The following is a 19,185-nucleotide window of genomic DNA, read 5'->3' as shown; positions in this document are numbered from 1 at the left end:
GCATGTGCAGAATCAGCAGGTTTCATAGTAGGAACATTAATATACGAGTCCGTCATCAAGTGGCCTAGTAACCTCCAGTGAAAACGGTGACTTGTCTTTTTTTCCTTATCTTGCTTAGTCACTGATGTTTGTTTTTGAGTTTATCTGGATTTTACTTGTTTAAGCTAAATGGGAATTTCCTGAGCTAAATGGGAATTTCCTGTGTTCTCCCTGAATCAGACCTGATCCCACCAGGATCCTGTAACCTCCTCAACTCCTCCACCATCTACGCTAACAACGAGGTCAACCTGGCCGAGGTTGATATCTACGGCTTTGACTATGACTACACGCTGGCTCTGTACTCCAATGCGCTCAACTCAATGATCTACAATACAGCAAGAAGCTTCCTGATTGAACACTTCAAGGTGTGTTTAACACTAGTTGCATCAAGTATATTGGCATTACACGTGCTTTTAGGTAGATTTATCCGTTTTGTCCCCCTGTTTGACAGTACCCCGAGGGCATCTGCAAGTATGATTATCTTCCCAACTTTGCTGTTCGGGGCCTTCACTATGACATCCAAAAGGTAAATAATTTTTTAAACACAAATGTACTGCTCCAATAGTAGAAGTGTTTACATCTTCCTGGACAAATAATTACAAGTGAAAATCTATTTTTTAAACTTGCATAGAGTCTTCTAATGAAGATAGATGCCTTCCATTACATTCAGCCAGGAACAGTGTATCGGTAAGTGTGTGTCCAGGTTGCAAAATACTAGTAGGCAATATGAAAATGCAGTGTGATCGTAACTTTCAGTGGCCTGTTTTGAAATGTATGCCATCTTCATTTTATTCAGCCTCTTTATATACATCCCAGCTGCCAAAGTCAGTGTTTGCTTTCTTGAGATAATGTGTGTTTTTGAACTTTACCTCATTCATTCATGTTTGGTGTTCCCAGAGGTCTGAGCCCAGTGCCAGATGAAGAGGTCCTTCAGCTCTATGGAGGGACTTTCCACGTCCCCTTGCGACAAGACAGTGGCTTCTATGGAAAGGTGAGGAGGATGAAGGCTACGGTGGTGTATAGTCACAGGAATCCAACAGGATCATCTAGATCAGGCATATTATTTCATTGAAGCATAGATCAGTGGCTTTGAATGTTTGTAATAACCTTAAATTAGAGCTGGGTTGAGAGAGCTGCCTGACATCTGTTACAGTTATTGCACTCTGCTTTCAGATGCTTGTTGAATGTTTCATATCTGTGAAACGTGTTTGGTTTGGCACAGATGAGAAAGCCCTTTTTTAACATTGTGGGTTCAACACATCAGTTACAGTCGTGTCTAGTTAAGGATTTCATTTGTACCTTGCCACAGATTTCAACTGGCTTTACTATTACATAAGTCCCAATGGTGAATTTTGGAATCTCACTTGTTCCATGCTCATCATAAATCAGCTGGACACAGTGTTCCAGTCTCTAAATAAACAAGAGAATTGTTTACAACATGCTCAATTGTTTTTAGTTATGATTTTTTACATGCTGTATTCAAATCTTTGATGAAAAGTAGAAGTCTGGCAGTCACTTCTCTGACCTGTTCGTTAAGTGGGAGCAGTTTGGGCTCATCGCCCTGGTTCCCTCGACAAACAGCAAGTGGGATGTTTCAATAGGCTTTTGGATTACTGCAGAAAATACGCTCTGTGACAAACAATGGTTTATGACACTTACATGTTTTGTTCAGTCCAGAAGATTTTCACAAGTCAGCACCGCTGTATGATTTTTGAAGCTCAAATGCGATCATCAGCAGTAAAAAGCTATTGTTAGGCTATAAACCAACTGCGCCACGGCCCCATGGCTTCAGCGTCGCCACCACGGCTTCCAACTTGTACCCTGATTTCTACCGCTTACCTCTCTTTTAAAATCCTTTCCTTTTAGTGTGACCTGATCTAGGTAGTGATCATGGCTGTGTCGGTTAGTTAGAATAGTTTGAAAGTGCGCCAGTAGAAACATAACAAGGCTGTAAAGGAGGACTAGTGAGCAGATGAGTCTCAGCATGATGACGCTTAATATCCCAGACACCCTCTGTAACAACTGTCTTTTTTAAGACAAGTTTTAAAAGTCACAAGTGAAATATTTTCTGATGTATTTTATGTTGTAGAATAAAACATGAAAATCTCTTGACCTTGTGTTAACCAACAGACCTTATTTCAGACATCTGACCAAAACCAATAGACTTCAGGGCGAGGGAACCAGAAGTGCACAACTCAGTTCTGGAGTTTAGGACTCACTACTGTGGCACTCTGTTCTAATCCTCCTTGAAACTGTCTTATCTGAAGTTCTTTTGGTGCGGTTCTAGTCTCATTTGGGGACGTGGCTCTGTTTTCACGGTAGCATCGTACTAGATGATGATGATAATAGTGGAAATGGTTTGGTTGAGGAAATTATTCTCTTCTCTGTGCACACAGAGTAGAAAGGATTTCTCTCTTGGTACTTTATGCCTGGTTAAAAAAAGAGGCCATCTCAGCAGGTTGTCAGCCTGGACTCAGAGACACACAGAGTTTAATTTAGAGGTTGAACAAAAGGCAGCTGGACAAAGGAGCGCGCCATAGTGACCAAGGGAGAAAGATACAAAGCAAAGCAACGGAAATCTTAGAAGTAAATCCTCCACCATTCCACATGCCATTGGGATATAATTAAAACTATCGTATCAATGTATTATATGAAACTATCACTGTGCAAGTTCAAAAACTTTGACTGCGTATTTATCAAGCATTAATTAAATGTATTTCCCCACACAGGGTCCAAAGGTGAAGCAGTTCATGGACATCTTCTCCATTCCTGAGATGACGCTCCTGGCTGTGGCAAATGATTTTTTCATCACCAATGATATCGAATACGATCCACTTCACCTCTTCAAGGATGTCTCGGTGAGAATGCCCTCTGACTGTTGTGGTGTTAAACGTTACACCCTGTGTTTTGAGGTCTGGCCTCGCCCTTAAGCTCATACCGAGAAGCCCACAGAGCTAGTGTATTTAGCTGTTGGCACATGCAGCGATTGTTCAGTCGGAGGCTCAGGAATCTGCTGAGCTCAGTTAAGTTTGGACTGTCATGGCTAAAACAGAGAACACTGACTGCTTTTTGCTTGGTGATTTCCAGTGAAAGGGCACTACAGCGTGTCCCCACTGCTTCAAAAAATTCTCTGCTAGATCAGAAAAAAAAAGCCATAAAATTGTCAAACAGCACAGATCTGTTGTAAAAAATCTCTTATGTCTCTGTAACTCTGATTTAATCCCCAGGAAGCAATTGGCATGGTTCACCTCAAAGGCTACATGTACAAATGGATCATGCAGGATCTGGGTAGGAAATCAGTTTGTTGTTGTTGTTGTATTGAGTCCGGACATTGCTCCACACACAGTGACATAACCCGTTACACTTTGTGCTCCTGAGATTTCTTTCTTCTGTCCACAGATAAGTTCATTCCGAGAGGAGAAGAAACAGATGCTGTATTGCATCGACTGGTCAGTAACGGAAAGAAACTATTCCTCATAACCAACAGTCCTTTCAGCTTTGTGTAAGTGTTGACTTTGAGAGATCACTGTGACTCATAATCAGGCAGACAGTCTGTCTCACTCGATGTGTAATTCTTCTGTCTGCAGGGATAAAGGAATGACGCACATGGTGGGAAAAAACTGGAGAGACTTCTTTGATGTTATCATTGTGCAGGCTGGCAAACCTCACTTCTTCACTGATTGTATCAAGTGAGTGAATGTTTTGGAGAAAGCAGTGAACAGGGCGTTGATGGTGTGCTTCAGAAATGTTAGATTGAATCAAACAATCACATCCAGCTTGATATCATCTCAGAAACGTACATCAAAGCGGATACTCATACAATGCCATGTTGGTTACCTCTACTCTTACAGACCTTTCAGACGCTTGGATAGTAACGGAGACCTTCGGTGGGAGAAAATAAAAAGTCTGGACAAAGGGCACATCTACAAACAGGTCAGCATCGCCATGTCCGACAGCTGTGGACGCTACATGTTGCCTTATGTTGGAGCCACGGTCTGCTCCTCTAATCAGGAAACTTATCTCTGTGTTTAATAGCTGTGGTTTTCATGTTGTAAATCTTTATGCTTGTGCATTGTGTGTCTAAAGAGATTGGCCCGTGTTTTGTGGTTTTCTTTTGTGTTGCAGGGAAACCTGTTTGACTTCCTCAGACTGACAGGCTGGCGAGGATCGAAGGTGCTTTACTTTGGAGACCATCTTTACAGTGATTTGGCTGTAAGTGTCACACGGTTTTCCAATATCATCACTGCATTAACTATCTGCATTAGGACTGACTGCTGATGTTGTATTTTGATGATTTTTTTTGTGTGTATATTTAATGCACATTCATTTTCATTCTAAATTGGAATCCTACAAGAAATGACGTTTTCAGTTTTGCTACTGTGCCGTTACTGTAACTATACAGTGGCTTCTAAAGCTGTAATTTGCCAGTATGTATTATTTATGGTCCGGGTCCTGTCAAACATACATTACAAGCAGAGACGTTTACATGCCTGCTCTCTCCACCTATTGCACAGTTCTTCCTCTGTGGCCTTAGGACGGCGCTGGTGGAGGCTGCACACATTTACACCAGATGGCAGTATGGGCTCCCTGTTATTGCTTCAGACTTGTGGAATGATAGAAATACAAAGTATATGATCACATTAACAGCTTAAAAGCATATATATTCCCTAAGTACAGTTGTGTGTCTAATCAGACACTTTTCAAACGCAAGCAGTTCAAGGTTCTTTACACAAAGTGAAAGAATGCTTGAGAAATTCATTTAAAAACCCAATGCGAAGCAAGATAAGATCTGAACAAAATGACAACTAAATATACAGTACATCCATTAACCTTTCTATACCATAAATGCAAATACACAAAAATGAAAATAGACCAAAGTTCATATTCAGTGCAGGTTTGTACAATATAATGATCCAGTTTCAATAGGGGAAGTAAAAATATGGTATAGAAACCGATCAGTCAAAGCTACATGAGGCCAGCAGAGACATTAGATTTTCAAATTCGTGCAGCATAGTAGCTAAAAGCAGGCTCACAGTGTTTGGGTCTGACCTGGGGTACTGCTGCACAGCTGCTTCCTAAAGAGGCCTGCTGGGCTTCTGTTCTTCAAGCTCATAGAAAGAATGGGTGAAATGTAAAACACCTGGGGTCAAATGCTTAAAACTCTGTGGAGAGTCATGACCAAAACTGTGTGCACATTGTTTTTGTCAAATTACTAAAGCCACACATACTGGTTCTGTTTTATAATTCTCAGGGTGCATGTGAAGGAGCTTCTTTTCCACTGTTTGTAGATATATACAAGCCCTTCATCCATCATCTGCACTGTCTGAGCCACACAGCTTTGCAGGGAATCAGAACAATCTCTAAACATTCTGTCTTTTATAGCTGCATTTGCACAACCCTCCAGTAACACCAGAGCAGCCATCCTTAAGCACAACCACTATGCACAGCTACAGTCGTTTATAGAGAGCTGTACTTTAATCACACACCTTAAAAAGGTTGATCAGTGTGCTACTGAGGTCTCATCATTAAACAAAAATAAAAGCCAGTAATATCAGCAGTTTACAGAATAATTTACAAGAAAATGGAAAAACAGGAAAGATGTCAAAAGCAAAAGAAAATTGAAAATTTGATTATTTGATTACATATATTCCACTCACAAAGTGGAATATATGTAACCGCTAAAAGTAACGCAAGCTGTTTACAGTTGGTCGTCTCGCCTTATCTCACATTAGTTCACCATATCACAACCGCCCAAACTGTATGTACACATGTGCACATGTGTGTGGGAGGTGTGCACGTTCTGCCCCCACAATCTGTCTTTATAAGTAACAGTTGATGCGTAGGAAAAGGCGCACACATGGTTTTGGTGCATATGCATTTGTCGCTGGGTGATAAAATATTGTTCCTGTTGTTTAGTCTCATCAAATTAAAGATGCACTGTCAGTATGTGGGCAGCCTACTGACGTTTGACTGTAACCAAGTCACTTAAGTAAGACAAGATAAGCTTTATTAATCCCTCACTGGGGAAATTCACTTGTTATAGCAGCTCACAAGCAGAATAAATAAAGACCACAAGACAACCTCATGCATACACACAGAGAAGTAGTACAATACTACAGTACACAGTGTGCAGGATCAATATAATACCAAGAAAAAAAATAGGTTTAAGAAAAAGGAAAAAACCCCACATAAGAACACATTGTGTGCATAATCGTACTATACTACTAACCACATAAAAACATCCACACTCACACACAAAAATGAGGGAAGTGCATATAAGCACACTGGTTGCACACACTGGAGCTTGACAAAGCAGTTTCACCCTTTGCTACAGGACCTGATGTTGCAACATGGCTGGCGTACCGGAGCCATAGTGCCTGAGCTGGAGCAGGAAACCAGAGTGGTGAGCACAGACCGGTATTCGCTGAAGCTCACCTGGCTACAGGCTCTAACCGGCCTGATCGAACGCTTGCAGGTGAGAGGTTAATCGCAGGATTGTTTTGAGCTTTTACTCCATTCTGCCTTCAGGGAGATAACACCAGATAACAAAGATGACGGGTGAAAGGAGACTGATGTCGACCTCTCATAGCCGGCGGTGGCTCACTTAGTAAACCGCAGGTTGCTACATGAACCGACGGCACAATCTGCACTGACGCTCCATCTGACATTCCATCTATTCAGTCAGTGGGTTCTTAGCTGGTGTGATGACATGTTGCCAAAGTAGAATGTAAAAAATGTCCCGTCCCTGTAGTTTCTGTTTACAAGTTTACGAGTAGTGTGAAACTGAACTTCTTCTACAAGCTGTGTGTTCTCAATGCTGAACTGAGGGTCAGATAACTGGTTATTTATGGTAAATATTCAGTTTTCCCTTTACATGTACAGTAAGCATACTAGTAGATGATTTGTTCATAGTGTTGTGTTCTTCGTTATCCTAGACACACCGGGACCCAGACTCTACAAAAATTCTTCAGGAGTGGCAGAAGGAGAGAGAAGAACTCAGGTGAGAGCCATTACCTTTGTCCTCCACTTAGTCTTAAGCACCATTCAGTGAACCCAGTGACCCTGCTTCTGTCACGTATGAATGAAGCACTGCACTTGAGTACAGTTCTTGAGCATTTGACAGCTCTAGTTACTCCCCAGGCAAAGATTTTAAAAGCCTGTAATGAGCATATAGATGAAATTAAACTCCCAACAGTATAAAAATAGAATTACAGTAACCCCCACCTCAGCCAGCTGCAGCTACAATATTAAAATACTGTTTACGTGTTAATGCAGCAGTAACAGTAATCATGCAGACAGAGTCCGTTCTGATAGTGTGGTGGGTGCAATACCTTCACTTGTGAGTGAGTATTCTTACTTTGTAGTTGTGCTACTGTTGCAGAAATGTCTGAATACTTCTTCCACTATTAAATACATGAATGCATACGCCCTTGACCCTACAACCTTCTGTTCCAGGGTGATGACAAAGAACTTGTTCAACCCTCATTTCGGCAGCATCTTCAGAACATGTCACAACCCTACCTACTTCTCCAGACGTCTGTGCCGTTTCTCAGACATCTACATGGCCTCCCTAAGCTGCCTGTTGAATTACGACCTCACATACACTTTCTACCCCCGCCGCACCCCTCTGCAGCACGAGGCTCCTCTGTGGATGGATCAGCTTTGTACAGGCTGCATGAAGACTCCGTTTCTGGAGGAGATGTCTCACATCCGATGAGAGCTGCGCTCTCCTCTCTGACTGATAGGATTTCCTATTTTTGGCCTGGCAAACACTTGAGATAAACTTTTTCTTTTACACAGCAGGGTTTTTTTAAAATCCAGAAGGTGCTGCACAACTCCGTCCACAGGACAAAGTAACCCTGTACCACACAGCGACCCACTTATGCAGTGAATTCCCTAGAGGGTGCTGTAGATGTGCCTGCTGTCCAGAAAGCACGGGATCAAAGTGGTATGGAAATGCTGAGCAGTACCGGGCTACAGTCGCACAGTTTTAACAAATAAAAAAATAAAGTCTGACATAAGTATTTGTTGATCTCTTATTAACCTTCTTGTACTGTACACATCATATTCTCATGTAATAGGTTCTTTACATTACACTCAAGCAAGTTACCTGAATTACAAACAGAGTCAGTTCAGCCCAACACTGAGAGGAACCTTTAGTTGATTAAATGCATCTAGTGAATTGTGCATATATAATGTTTTCTGTTAGATTTCCCTTCATTTATGCCATTGGTTGTTAGGTTGCCAGGCAGTGCAGCATCCATGCCTCACCACTGTACTCAGCATCACAAACTCACTCACTTCCAGCTGCCTGCCTGGACACACCTGCAAAGGTATTGTTCCCTCTGCATGCTGCAAAGTGGTCACATCGGACGGTTGTTATGTAGCATTCGATCCAAACGGCTAGAGCATTGACCGTAGGGTTGTTGGTTAGGTTTTGTCATGCTGACCCGTGCAGGGATCGTTTGTGTGGCTGCTAATTACCGTTGTTGTACAGGCAGTGCTCACTACGCAGACTCTTGTGTTGCATGCTTTAAGTCTGTTTTGGATGCGGGTAACTATTCATAAACGCACCACTCTGCTGCCATGAACTCCCTGAAATCATTTATTCATTGCCGCATAGCAGCTGTCTTGGTTATTTTCACATTTGTGCATCTTTTTTTTTTTTTTTTTTGCCCCAGGCTGGTTTGCTGAGCTCCTGGTGACACGAGCGGTGAAGTTCTCTCTGTAGTTCTTCAGGATAAATTTGTGACGATACAATATTTTGCTTACACGTGTTGTGGAGCATCATTTATAGAACCCTTTTGGAAGTGTGCGCATTTCCTTTAGGCTAACCTGAAAGCAAAAAATTACTGGGTTAGTTTTTCATCAAATGTTATGGCAGTGGCCATTTTCACCCTGCTTTGTCACCAAAAAATATATTGGACTGCACCCAAGGAGAGCTGGGTCATAACTCACTGTTATGGTGCAGAAAATTCATCTATTTTCTTCTATAATTAAACATTCCTCAAGTAAGACATTATAAAGTATGAAAATGAATATAGCTGAACAAAAGCCAACAAAATAAATGTATGTAATAATGTAATGCATGATTAAAAGTCAGGTCATTACACCTGTTATAAACATAATTTCACCATCAAGGAGTTTTCTGGGAGCTCATTTTTATGTCATCAAAGTTTTTCTTCCTCAAAATCCCCCTTTCTGAGGACGTCCTTTTATTTCATAATTTCTGATATTTCATGACATAATGTCTCTTTTGGTGACAGTTGCTGAGCCTTTAATTTAGGATGGTCTGGATTTTCACCACCTTATGACACCACTGGTCATTCAGTGGTAAATGGCACCTCCAAGTTTAGAGATGTGACGTTTGGTGACACAGTGACGTCCTCTCATTATTAATCATTCAGACTATTGGTCTGTTTATGGTCAACATGAGACCACAGTGACGTCCTCTCATTATTAATCATGCAGACTATTGGTCTCTTTGTGGTCAACATGAGACTATGTGTTCTTGAGTGACTTACTGGACTTCCTGTTTCCAGCAAAACCCTGAGTCTGTGTTGTTCGACCATCTACCATGAGTAATAAATGGCACCTCATCACCTCTTTTGTCACACTGATTGCTGGCTGCATGCTGTATCCGGTGTTCTGTTCTCTATTAGAATGTTTTTTTGGAATGAAACGCTGTCCACTTGGTTTGTATTTTCTACTCCCTGTGTAGATTTCAGAATACTAACAAAATACCAGAATATGTGCCTCCTGAACTGATGCAGGTTTCTAGATGTTGAGAGCTACCTCCCAACACGGGAGATACTGTGTAGAGAGATGTTTCTTAGTATTCAATGAACTTTCCTTGATACCAGCGTTTGTTTTATGCTCAGTGCTGTTGGCTGATGATCATTCAACATAGCTGAAGACAAGTGCAGGGTAAACTTTGCAGGGATTGCTTACTGAACGTGTCTCTACAGGGCTCACTGTTTCAGCCTGTTTCATGTGCTTTCAGAGTACAGGCCTGCATGTGAGCAGCAGGGGCTTCCACAACAAACTTTTTTAAACATCTGCTGACCTTTATAAACGTGTTAATGTTTTTGGCAAGAAAACAAAAAAGCCTAAAACCGACGAGCAGGATTCAATCTTTAACATTTTAAATATATATTGTTATATACACCTGCTTCAGTTGGTAGACGTCCCTTCAGTGAAATGATTGCACAGGTTTTAGTTTCTAAAATCAGCTTCACCGACTCCAGTCTTTCATCCATCAGTGTCTCCATCCTAGATTTTTCTAGCTACACCATTTGTAGTTTTCCTTCTTCATCCTTTCCCTTTTATCTTTCTATCCCTCCTCTTTTACCTTTTCTATCCTCACTCATTAATTTTCCCATCTCTAATTCTCTCTATTCCTTCCCATGTGCAGCCCTATTTTCTTTCATTTCTGGGCTTCCAGTTGAGTGCCTCTGTGTCTGTCACTATATTGGCCGGAGGCTGTGCACTCAGAGGTTTGTGTGCTCTGCCAGTCTTTTCTATTATTAAGTTGGAAGATACCGATTCACTTTGTCTTTTCTCAGCCTTCGTCTAAGATGGTATTTTCTGATTGACTGTACACACCTGATCCAGGTCGTCAGCAGTGGGTCGGGCAGGGATAGTTAGAAAACAAGCAGGGCAGCGGCCCTCAAGGACCGGGACTGGCCACCCCTGCTCTAAATTATGTGAATAGTCAAACAAATTGTGTAGATTAAGATTTCATTTAAATAAGTACAGTTTTTATGGTTACATTTTAACAGCAGTAGAATTCTCATCTTAAGCCTGTTGTTTCAACATTTTCATCCCACTTCAAGAAGGCCTCAACCTGACCTGAACCTCAGCATTAAACACCATGTAAGTACATTTGTTCAGTCATATTTACTCCGTCTCAGGCACACTGCTGCAAATGGAAGTGTTTTGCACGTCAGTGACATGAAGTGAATTATACATGTGTTTATCTTGCCTTATCTAGGCTGCTGCTGTTTACCCGCCCTACCATGAAGCAGTATGACGACTCCACTGTGCTATGCCTGTAAACAAAACTAACAGACAAGAACTAATGATACTTCACAAGCTGCCTCTTTGTTTTAGGAAGTGACCTTAAAATTTAATTGATGACTTCCATGGACTAAAGGTCTATCTGAACTCTTGATCCTGCCTTGTGTGAGCAGGGTCCCTTTACATCCAGGACACTGACATGACTGATCCTTACTTTTATTATAAGCACCTTCTGTAGTCTTAGGCTTTTGTTCAGCTTTAGCATATTTTCCTGTTTGTTTATTCCAGTGACAGAAATTGTAAGTCAGTTTATACACGAGCTTTGCCAGACTTCACATGGATTATTTAAACTCTGGTTTATATGAGGTCGCCGGCTGCTCCTGAGACACTCCACTCTCTTTCATCATCATATATGTAGGATGCCCCTCTTGCACGGTGCCAAACATACAAGTCTGTGAAGATGCACTCTTTAGCAGTGCAGCTTGTTCCTCCTGCACTCCTGCACTTTTATGCTGTAGTTTGATGTCTAATATGTTACTGAACCCTTTTGTAAATTACAGACCTGTCTGTGATGTCTGAAGTACAAGCATGCGCTGTAATTAACATAGTCAGTGGGCAAGGGATGAGAAGCTGCATTTAATGAAGGAGTGCGGTGTCATTGGGAGGCTGGGGAGGCCTGTGTGACTACTGGGAACACGAACAGACAACAGTTAGATTTCATTAGCAGCCCCTTATTATTTAGTCTTTTTTGGTTGTTTCTTTCTTCTCCTACATTAAAAGTTATTTTTAGACCTATCTATGCTTTTGCTGGCAAAAACAAACAATGTTTAAAGCTTTATGTTGATACTTAAACCTTTTTTTAAGCATCATCCCCCCCCCGGTGAATTATTCTGCAGGCTGCATTTGTGCACACTCCCTGTGCTCAGAGGATGATGTCAGCTGGACCACATGCACATTGAATGTGTATGATCACTTTGATTGGCTTTGAATGAGTCACCACTCTGCCCCTGCATCTGTGAACCTTCTATATTTATTCCTGATTTTCATCGCAACTTGTCTTTGTACTATTACAGTCAAAATCAATGCGATTTGAACTGGTTTACTCTGTAGTGCACCTTACGTCCACACTCTTTGATATCAGCCGTATTAACCTACAGACAAGTACCTAGTCATGTGTGTAGTACTTTGGATTTGACACTCTTTTATTTACTCTTGTATGAAAAGTCTGCCCTCCTCACTTTCATTTTGATCGAGTGATCGGAGAAATCCTGAAAAAGGTCCATTACTGGAAAGGTGTTTTGTGCCTGCCACAGCTGCTCAGTTGATGACTGGTACAACACCGTGATCCTTTAATTGAGAGCCTTTACTTAGATGTACCATTGTGATTTCATTTTATGATGCCTTTAAGTAAAAGTAATTGGCACCCTATACTATTTAATGGTCACATTTCAAAATGCAAAGCATGTAGTACTGTACACTGTCAATCAATGCTGCAGTATTACTACAGTACAGAGTTTGCATGTAGGGTTTGTCACCTTCTTGAGATTGTTTGAATCTACACAAAAAGGCAATTATTGTGTAAGCATGAAGTCAATACAAACCCATTTCATACTGTTACACCACTGAGCTGAATGGCAAATGCAGAACAGCTACAGGCAGAAGGACCCCAGACTTGAGTGTGTCTGTGATGTTTTTCCTGCAGAAACATGGCTGTGAAGCACTTTAGGTGCAGATTAGCTTGGTATGACTCACAGACATGAGCATTATGTCAGGGTTCAGCTGGTTTGGTTTACGTCTGTCCATTCCATACATTAGTTAGTCCACTTTTTTCAGTGCCATTTTAAACATAAACCTCATTCTTGCAATCTTTTCCTGGTTACAAAACCCTCTTTAATGAATCTAGGACCAAAATGTTCAGTAGTTTAAATGCACATGTTTAATAAAGCTGTAGTTGTAGAACATTTGTAGCAATGAAATGTTAAATGTCAGCTCGATGTATAAGACCAAACAAATCGTACTTACTAAAATAAAAATGAAAAATCTATCCATATATAAAAACATATCCTATATCCAGCAGTCAGGTTTAACAACTTATAAATGAAGCTTTAAACTAGATAATATGTATAAAATGCTACCACATTTAAATAGAAGCCACCAGCTTGAAGGACAGGACAAATAACCAAATTTAGAATTTTGTCAAAACCTCTTTTAATTATTAGATATTTTAGTTTATGTACTGATGTAATCTTGTTAATATATAAAAGTTGATCTGCACCTACTGAGGTAGCAAATTACAAAGTTGTAGGATTTGTTCTAGAGTTAGTTTTGGAGCTGATGAAAATGATATAAAATTGATATCGCAGTGCCCAGGAGAGGGCGCTGTGCCTCTGTCTGTTCCTGAGCATCATAAACAACCCAGTAATAATGCACACTGATGTAGACTTATAACACTTAAAGATACAAATGCCCACTTTCTTTACCAGCTCTCTTATTGATCTGCTCAGTGCAAAGAATCCACCGCAGCTACTGCTGATCAAACCTACTGCAGTTATGCTGAAAAGCAAACCTACCAAATGCAGCTACTATTCCTACCATAAGTTGAAAGCAACGGCCTACAGAGGCCTTTAGCTTTCTGGCATTCCTCAGTGCGCTGGAGGATTTAAGGCTGAGTGGTGATGGACCGAGTCTGGCTCTGCGGGGGCGAGACATCTACTGATCACCCGGCATGAAGACAAAGTTTTCCTTGGCCACAGAGAGCGACCCATCGGGGAGCTGCCTGGGACAGTGCAGAGGTGGTACGGGACCAAGGATCCATCATAACTGCAAAAATGATCAATGACCAACACACCACTATAAGTGTAACCCTCACTGGATCATAATTGTCTGAAGACAAACGTTAATTGATTTTGAGACCTTCCATTATTAAATTCAAGATGACGCCAATTGCAATTAATCAGTGATTTAAACTAATTAAAACAAAAACATAATTGCTTCCTTGTCTCCTATCATTTATGGCCAATCTCTCACTAATGATATGAACGCAATGGGAACAGTATAGAGAACATAAAACTGGAGCCCCAACAGAGTGGAAGCAAGATGGAGCTCATTCATTTCAAGTGTGCTGCAACAACACCTCTCTTATTCTGTGGTGTCCACAATAATATCCTGCCCCTCTAATGAGAGGCTATGAAAGGCCACAGTGTGTGCACCTTTGAGTCTGTTTGTTGGGGCTCCCAGGGGCCTGAGGTGCATGTGACCTCAGTGGGAGAAGATCAGTTCAGTGCTCACTCTTTCTTTCTGCAACACCTCTTCAGATGTCGCAGCCGTTTTTCAGCCATTTGTTAGAGGATTCTCAAGTTCCAGCAAGGGATGTGAAACTGGTTTAAATTCAACATAAACTGAGGAACTGAGAAGAAGTGTCGCATTACAAAGGAAATATAGGCTAATATCAAATGATCCTTTGATGCCCTTTAAGTGATAACAAAGTAAACTGAAGCTTAGACCTTTTTCTGATCAGGGTGACAGAACAGAGCTATCTGACACTAACAAATTGCTTTTTAAACCATTACGTCTGCCGTGGCTTCAGCCGTGCACTCCTTCGCTCAGTCAGCTACTGAAGGAGAAGTGTAATGAAAGTGAAATGCTGGCAGAGATAAGGCTCAGGTTTATTTCCTTATGCTTCAAAGCACAATTGCCCTTTCAATATTCACTCCCCTCAAATATTTGCATGCCACCCCTTTCCTCTGCAAACTCACCCTCTCAAAAAGACCAAGTGTGTGTGTGCTCCTTGTCCAGTCAAGCACCTGGAAAATATTTAGTGTATAAATATTGTGGGATAATTTACCTCGATCTGTGAAGCTGTTCTTTAGCTCAGCTTCTACCTTTTTAGAAACAAAAACATCCACTGCTTGCTTCCAATACTCCAAATATTAATAGTTATAGTAAAACCTAATAATTTACTGTAACAAATTGATAACTATATGCTTTTTAAATATGTTGATCTATATTTTTTTTAGCAGTTTGAGTCAAGAGGCTTTACTTCAGAATTTCAAATCTTAATAAGAAATCTGAGGAGTTTTAGTGTTTAGTGTATTTAACTACTAAAACAAAACCATCTAAGGCCCGTTCACAATGTGATACAACAAAATTGATCTGTGCATCTTTGTAAAACTTTTCATTCTAGAAGTTTGGTAAAGACTGTATGAACTAACCGCTACCCAGCCATGTTTGCACTAGTGAGTCACAATAGGTCATGGACTCTATTTTCTTTCTGCTGCACCCTCACATTGCACTGTCGTTTATATTTTGTTATTACAGAGGTAAAATAAGATTCTCTAAACAACTGAAGAACAAGTTCTCTGAACTAGCGAGCTGACTCACATTAGCTCAGTAGCCTAACTTGGTTGGTAATGGGACAGTAAGTTCTCATGGTTTAATGAAAACACATTTGAACTTAGTTTCTGTTAGAATCCATGAAAATTAGATTTAGATTCAAGTATTTCTCCATAACATTAACCATTAAGAGATTAAATGAACATGTTTAGGCATGCTTTATAAAGAGTTTAACAGTCTAGCTAAGCTCATCTACTTTCACTCACTTATTAGTCATTGACATTTTGTGTCATTACTAACAGTTGTAAGGGTAATTTTCTCGTCTGTAATAGTGTAAGAGGAGCATTGCATTGTGGGATTGTTAGCAGAAAGTGCACGTAGGCTATACTTTTTAACCCGAAGCACAGAACATAGAAATCTTATGTGTGTAACAACCAAAACTGTTCCGTCTTTGGTGGACACCTGTGTGTTACCCTGTGTGTTACTGTATCGCTCATAGTAAGAAGGTGACAGGGACAAGGCCTCTAAAGCAGTTATTCATATATATAATCTTTGGGTCTTTAACCTGCAGACAGACTACAGATTGCTATTTTTTTCTACTGGCTCCTTGGCTCTGTTTTATTTTCCTTCCACCTAAATCCATGTTGTGCACTTTGCTTGAAAAAGTACTTAATAAAAAAAAAATCAAATAAGAATAGCTAAATAGTTTTTTATTTGAGTAAAGCTTTTGTTGAGCCAAAGGGCCATACTTTACGCTGAATCTCATGCCGCTTTGCAGCAGAGTTGATTTATGATGTTTATCATCTTTAAACACATTAAATCCATATGTATAGAAAATAAGATTTTTTTTCCCAAAAGAACTGAAATGATAAATTACAGTGTATCGTCTTAACAAAGACTTTTGCATGTTGCCTGGTTAATCACCGGCTCCTCTGCTTTGACAGCTACAGCGCTGAGTTATTTCTCACATTTCCTGCCCCATGGGAGCATAGCTGTAGATGAATGAATGGTGTTTGCCTCTGCTCTGCCCAGTCCTCACCACTCACATACCGCCCGTCTGCTACTGCTACTGCCTTTACCACAGCCCATGCTGAAAATAATGTGCACCAGTGTTTGTTTATAGAATAACAGCGATTAGAATTTTTGGATTATGATTGTGATTAGGATGCTGACTGATGATTATTCTGATTGTTATTCACAGGGGGCAGTGAACAATGTGCGCTTTACTTCATACACAGGTCTTCTCTGTCAAAACGTCTATGTATTGTCAACTGAGGTGTGTTTTGCTTTTTGTCTGGGTGGGTGTTCAGTTGCTGTTGCAGTATCAGTAGTTTCTGTGATACTGATGGCATGGATATCTGGGAGGGATCTCCATTTCTTTTGTCCTCTTGACAGTTTTCCTGCTTGTCCACTTCCTTGAAGACAGGAGAGGAACCAGAGCTGATTGGAGGATTGGGCCTCGAGGTGATGTGATTAAAGGCTTCTTGTCTGGGCTGCATCCATTCAAATGCCTCACACACACACCACAGCTGCGTTAGCTAATTGAATTGTGAGGAAAGCAGACAGGATTGAAGGCACCAAGACTGATGCATTGACCAACAGAGTGGCGCTTGTGCCAAGGAGCTGAGCTACTGGCTATTTGTTAAGATTAAGCAAATATTTTCTGATTTCAGAAGCTTTATTTTCATATTTGATAAGGTTTGGTATTTAAAACATTGCCACTTTAGAGTTGTTTGCAATTGTGACAGTTTCACATATTTAAATTCTTGCTCAGTGCTTTGCTGTTCTTTCCTTGCCTTGTTTTGATGAACTTATTGGCAGTGGTAGAAGATGCAATCAGATCCCAGAAAAAGTAGCAGTACCACAGTGTACAGATACTTTTTTAGAAGTAAAAGTCCTTCATTCAAAATGTTACTTAAAAGTACAAAAGTGTTAGCATCAAAACATGAAGTACTAAAAGTACTAATTAAGAATTGCTGATGCATTTTAGGTAACTTATATTCTTATAATGTGAATTACTGCTGGGTAGCTTGTGAATTTTGCAACTATACTGTATTTATTTTGTATTAATCTGATTTTAAAAAGTAACTAAAGTTATAAATTAAATGTAATGGAGTAAAAAATACAAGTTGAAGTTGACGTATGAAGTAGCAAAAAATAAAAATGCTCAGGTGAAGTACAGAAACTATCAAACTGTATTTAAGTACAGAACACAATTAAAAGTACTTTCCACCACTCCTTCTTGATTCTACCTAACTTCCGCCTTCGCTTATTAACACGGAACACAAAGTACAACTAAAGCTGAATTAATTGGATCAGTACATTTGATCTTACTATAGTTAAGCCAACCTCATGTTGACACCAGAGGTACAGTCAGAGGATCACCAAGGTCAGTGGGCTTCCTCTTTTGAGAGCATGAATATCTGTTTGTCATAGGAGTTGGAGGTTGTGCAACCTGAAATAAAGTGATGAGCAGAGCAGCTGACAGACAGACGCTGCCATAACTAGAGCCATGCCTTAAGCAAGGCAGTAAATGAATTGTCAGAAATGTCAGCCAAATCAATAATCAATTTATTCAGTCTTTATCAGTCAAGCATCTGTCCTGTCAGACAAACTAGCACAAGTCTGAGACACAGTGAGGCCCTCCCCAGTCAGCCGAGGACTGTGCTGCTGTGGTGAGATGTTGTTTTTATGGAGAAAACTGCAGTCTCAGAGGAGAGGGGGTCAGGTAATGCTATTGTGGAGAGATGATATAACTGATGTGCTTGTTTTGTTGATCTCTTGGTTAATGAAGTGCTTCTCTGCTAAGTTACTCTGTGTGCTTTGCAGTTAATGTGATGAAGACATGACTGGCCCTGGGGGAGATCACAGTCCTGGCTTGGTGAGATTGTTCAGGTTTTAGGGGCAAAATTTACTGTTGTCAGAAACTTTGCCTTTTTCATCAACCACAGCCGACTCTGTCCTGCTCAACATGAAAACACGAGTCTGTTTTGTCCAAGTGAATGGAAGTGAATGTTGCCCAGATACGTAGATGGGCAACGCTTAGGGCTGCAATCCTTCTTTATTCTGCAGTCGACTGCAGCATTAATCTATTGTAGCTCATTTATCACGCTCAACAGGCTGCTGAAGAGGAGTCACTATGTCCAGACATTTACTCAGGTTAATCAACATGGCTATTAGTAACACAGTGTAGCTCAGCACTACATTAACGGTCCTTGTAGGAGGGTTAATGTAGCATAGTACAGTTAATGTAATTAAGGTAACTCCATCACCTACCCATAGTCATTGGGTTTACAAAAGAAAGAATTAGAAGGGAGATGAATGAACAGATTAGAAGTGTGTTCAGATGTCGTCACCTATAGTATGCAGGTGTGGAGCTGCTAATCCAGGGCAAGGCTCTGTGATTAGGGCAGTTTGTGAAGAATGATGATGACTACAGCTTGTTTGACTGGCTGTCCTCCAGGGAAAGAACTAGTGTTGTAAAGCTTGGTGTACAAGAATGCCTTCATGTTTTTGCCTTTAGCTGTTTTTAAAAATGACCAAGTAACTGAGACCTAGTCTGCGGGAGTGTTGTGTGGCTTCAGGGATTAGGGCAAATTAAAAAGCACCTGCTAGTTTGTTCTCTGTGAATTTGCTTCGTCAGAGTGAGGGTGTAGCCTGTGCATGACAAAGTCTGCCACCGTGCTCCCGATTTCCTTGCAGACTGACATGGTCAGCACCCCTCACTCCTACCCCCTCCCCCTTTCCTCCCTCATCCTCCTTCATCTTCTTGCGTTTTCTCTCTGTGAAGGAGGC

At 40.7% G+C, this 19,185-nt stretch overlaps 1 protein-coding gene across 1 annotated transcript in view; it reads left to right on the top strand.

Annotated features, from left to right (window-relative positions):
* Positions 1-8,063, top strand: part of nt5dc2 (5'-nucleotidase domain containing 2) — a 12,725-nt gene extending 4,662 nt beyond the window's left edge. Inside the window, exons 2-14 of the mRNA XM_020611813.1 lie at positions 220-404; positions 491-565; positions 671-726; positions 937-1,030; positions 2,769-2,897; positions 3,267-3,327; positions 3,439-3,541; positions 3,627-3,728; positions 3,891-3,972; positions 4,165-4,251; positions 6,374-6,514; positions 6,975-7,039; positions 7,495-8,063. Of these exons, the coding sequence (XP_020467469.1) occupies positions 220-404; positions 491-565; positions 671-726; positions 937-1,030; positions 2,769-2,897; positions 3,267-3,327; positions 3,439-3,541; positions 3,627-3,728; positions 3,891-3,972; positions 4,165-4,251; positions 6,374-6,514; positions 6,975-7,039; positions 7,495-7,756 (1,442 nt within the window). The 3' untranslated portion in view covers positions 7,757-8,063. The remainder of the gene's footprint in view (positions 1-219; positions 405-490; positions 566-670; positions 727-936; positions 1,031-2,768; positions 2,898-3,266; positions 3,328-3,438; positions 3,542-3,626; positions 3,729-3,890; positions 3,973-4,164; positions 4,252-6,373; positions 6,515-6,974; positions 7,040-7,494) is intronic.
* Positions 8,064-19,185: the final 11,122 nt, after the last annotated feature.

This window comes from Monopterus albus, unplaced genomic scaffold, assembly GCF_001952655.1.
Source record: "Monopterus albus unplaced genomic scaffold, M_albus_1.0 scaffold118.1, whole genome shotgun sequence".
NCBI classification, from domain to species: domain Eukaryota; kingdom Metazoa; phylum Chordata; class Actinopteri; order Synbranchiformes; family Synbranchidae; genus Monopterus; species Monopterus albus.
This window is presented reverse-complemented; position numbering and strand designations above follow the sequence as displayed.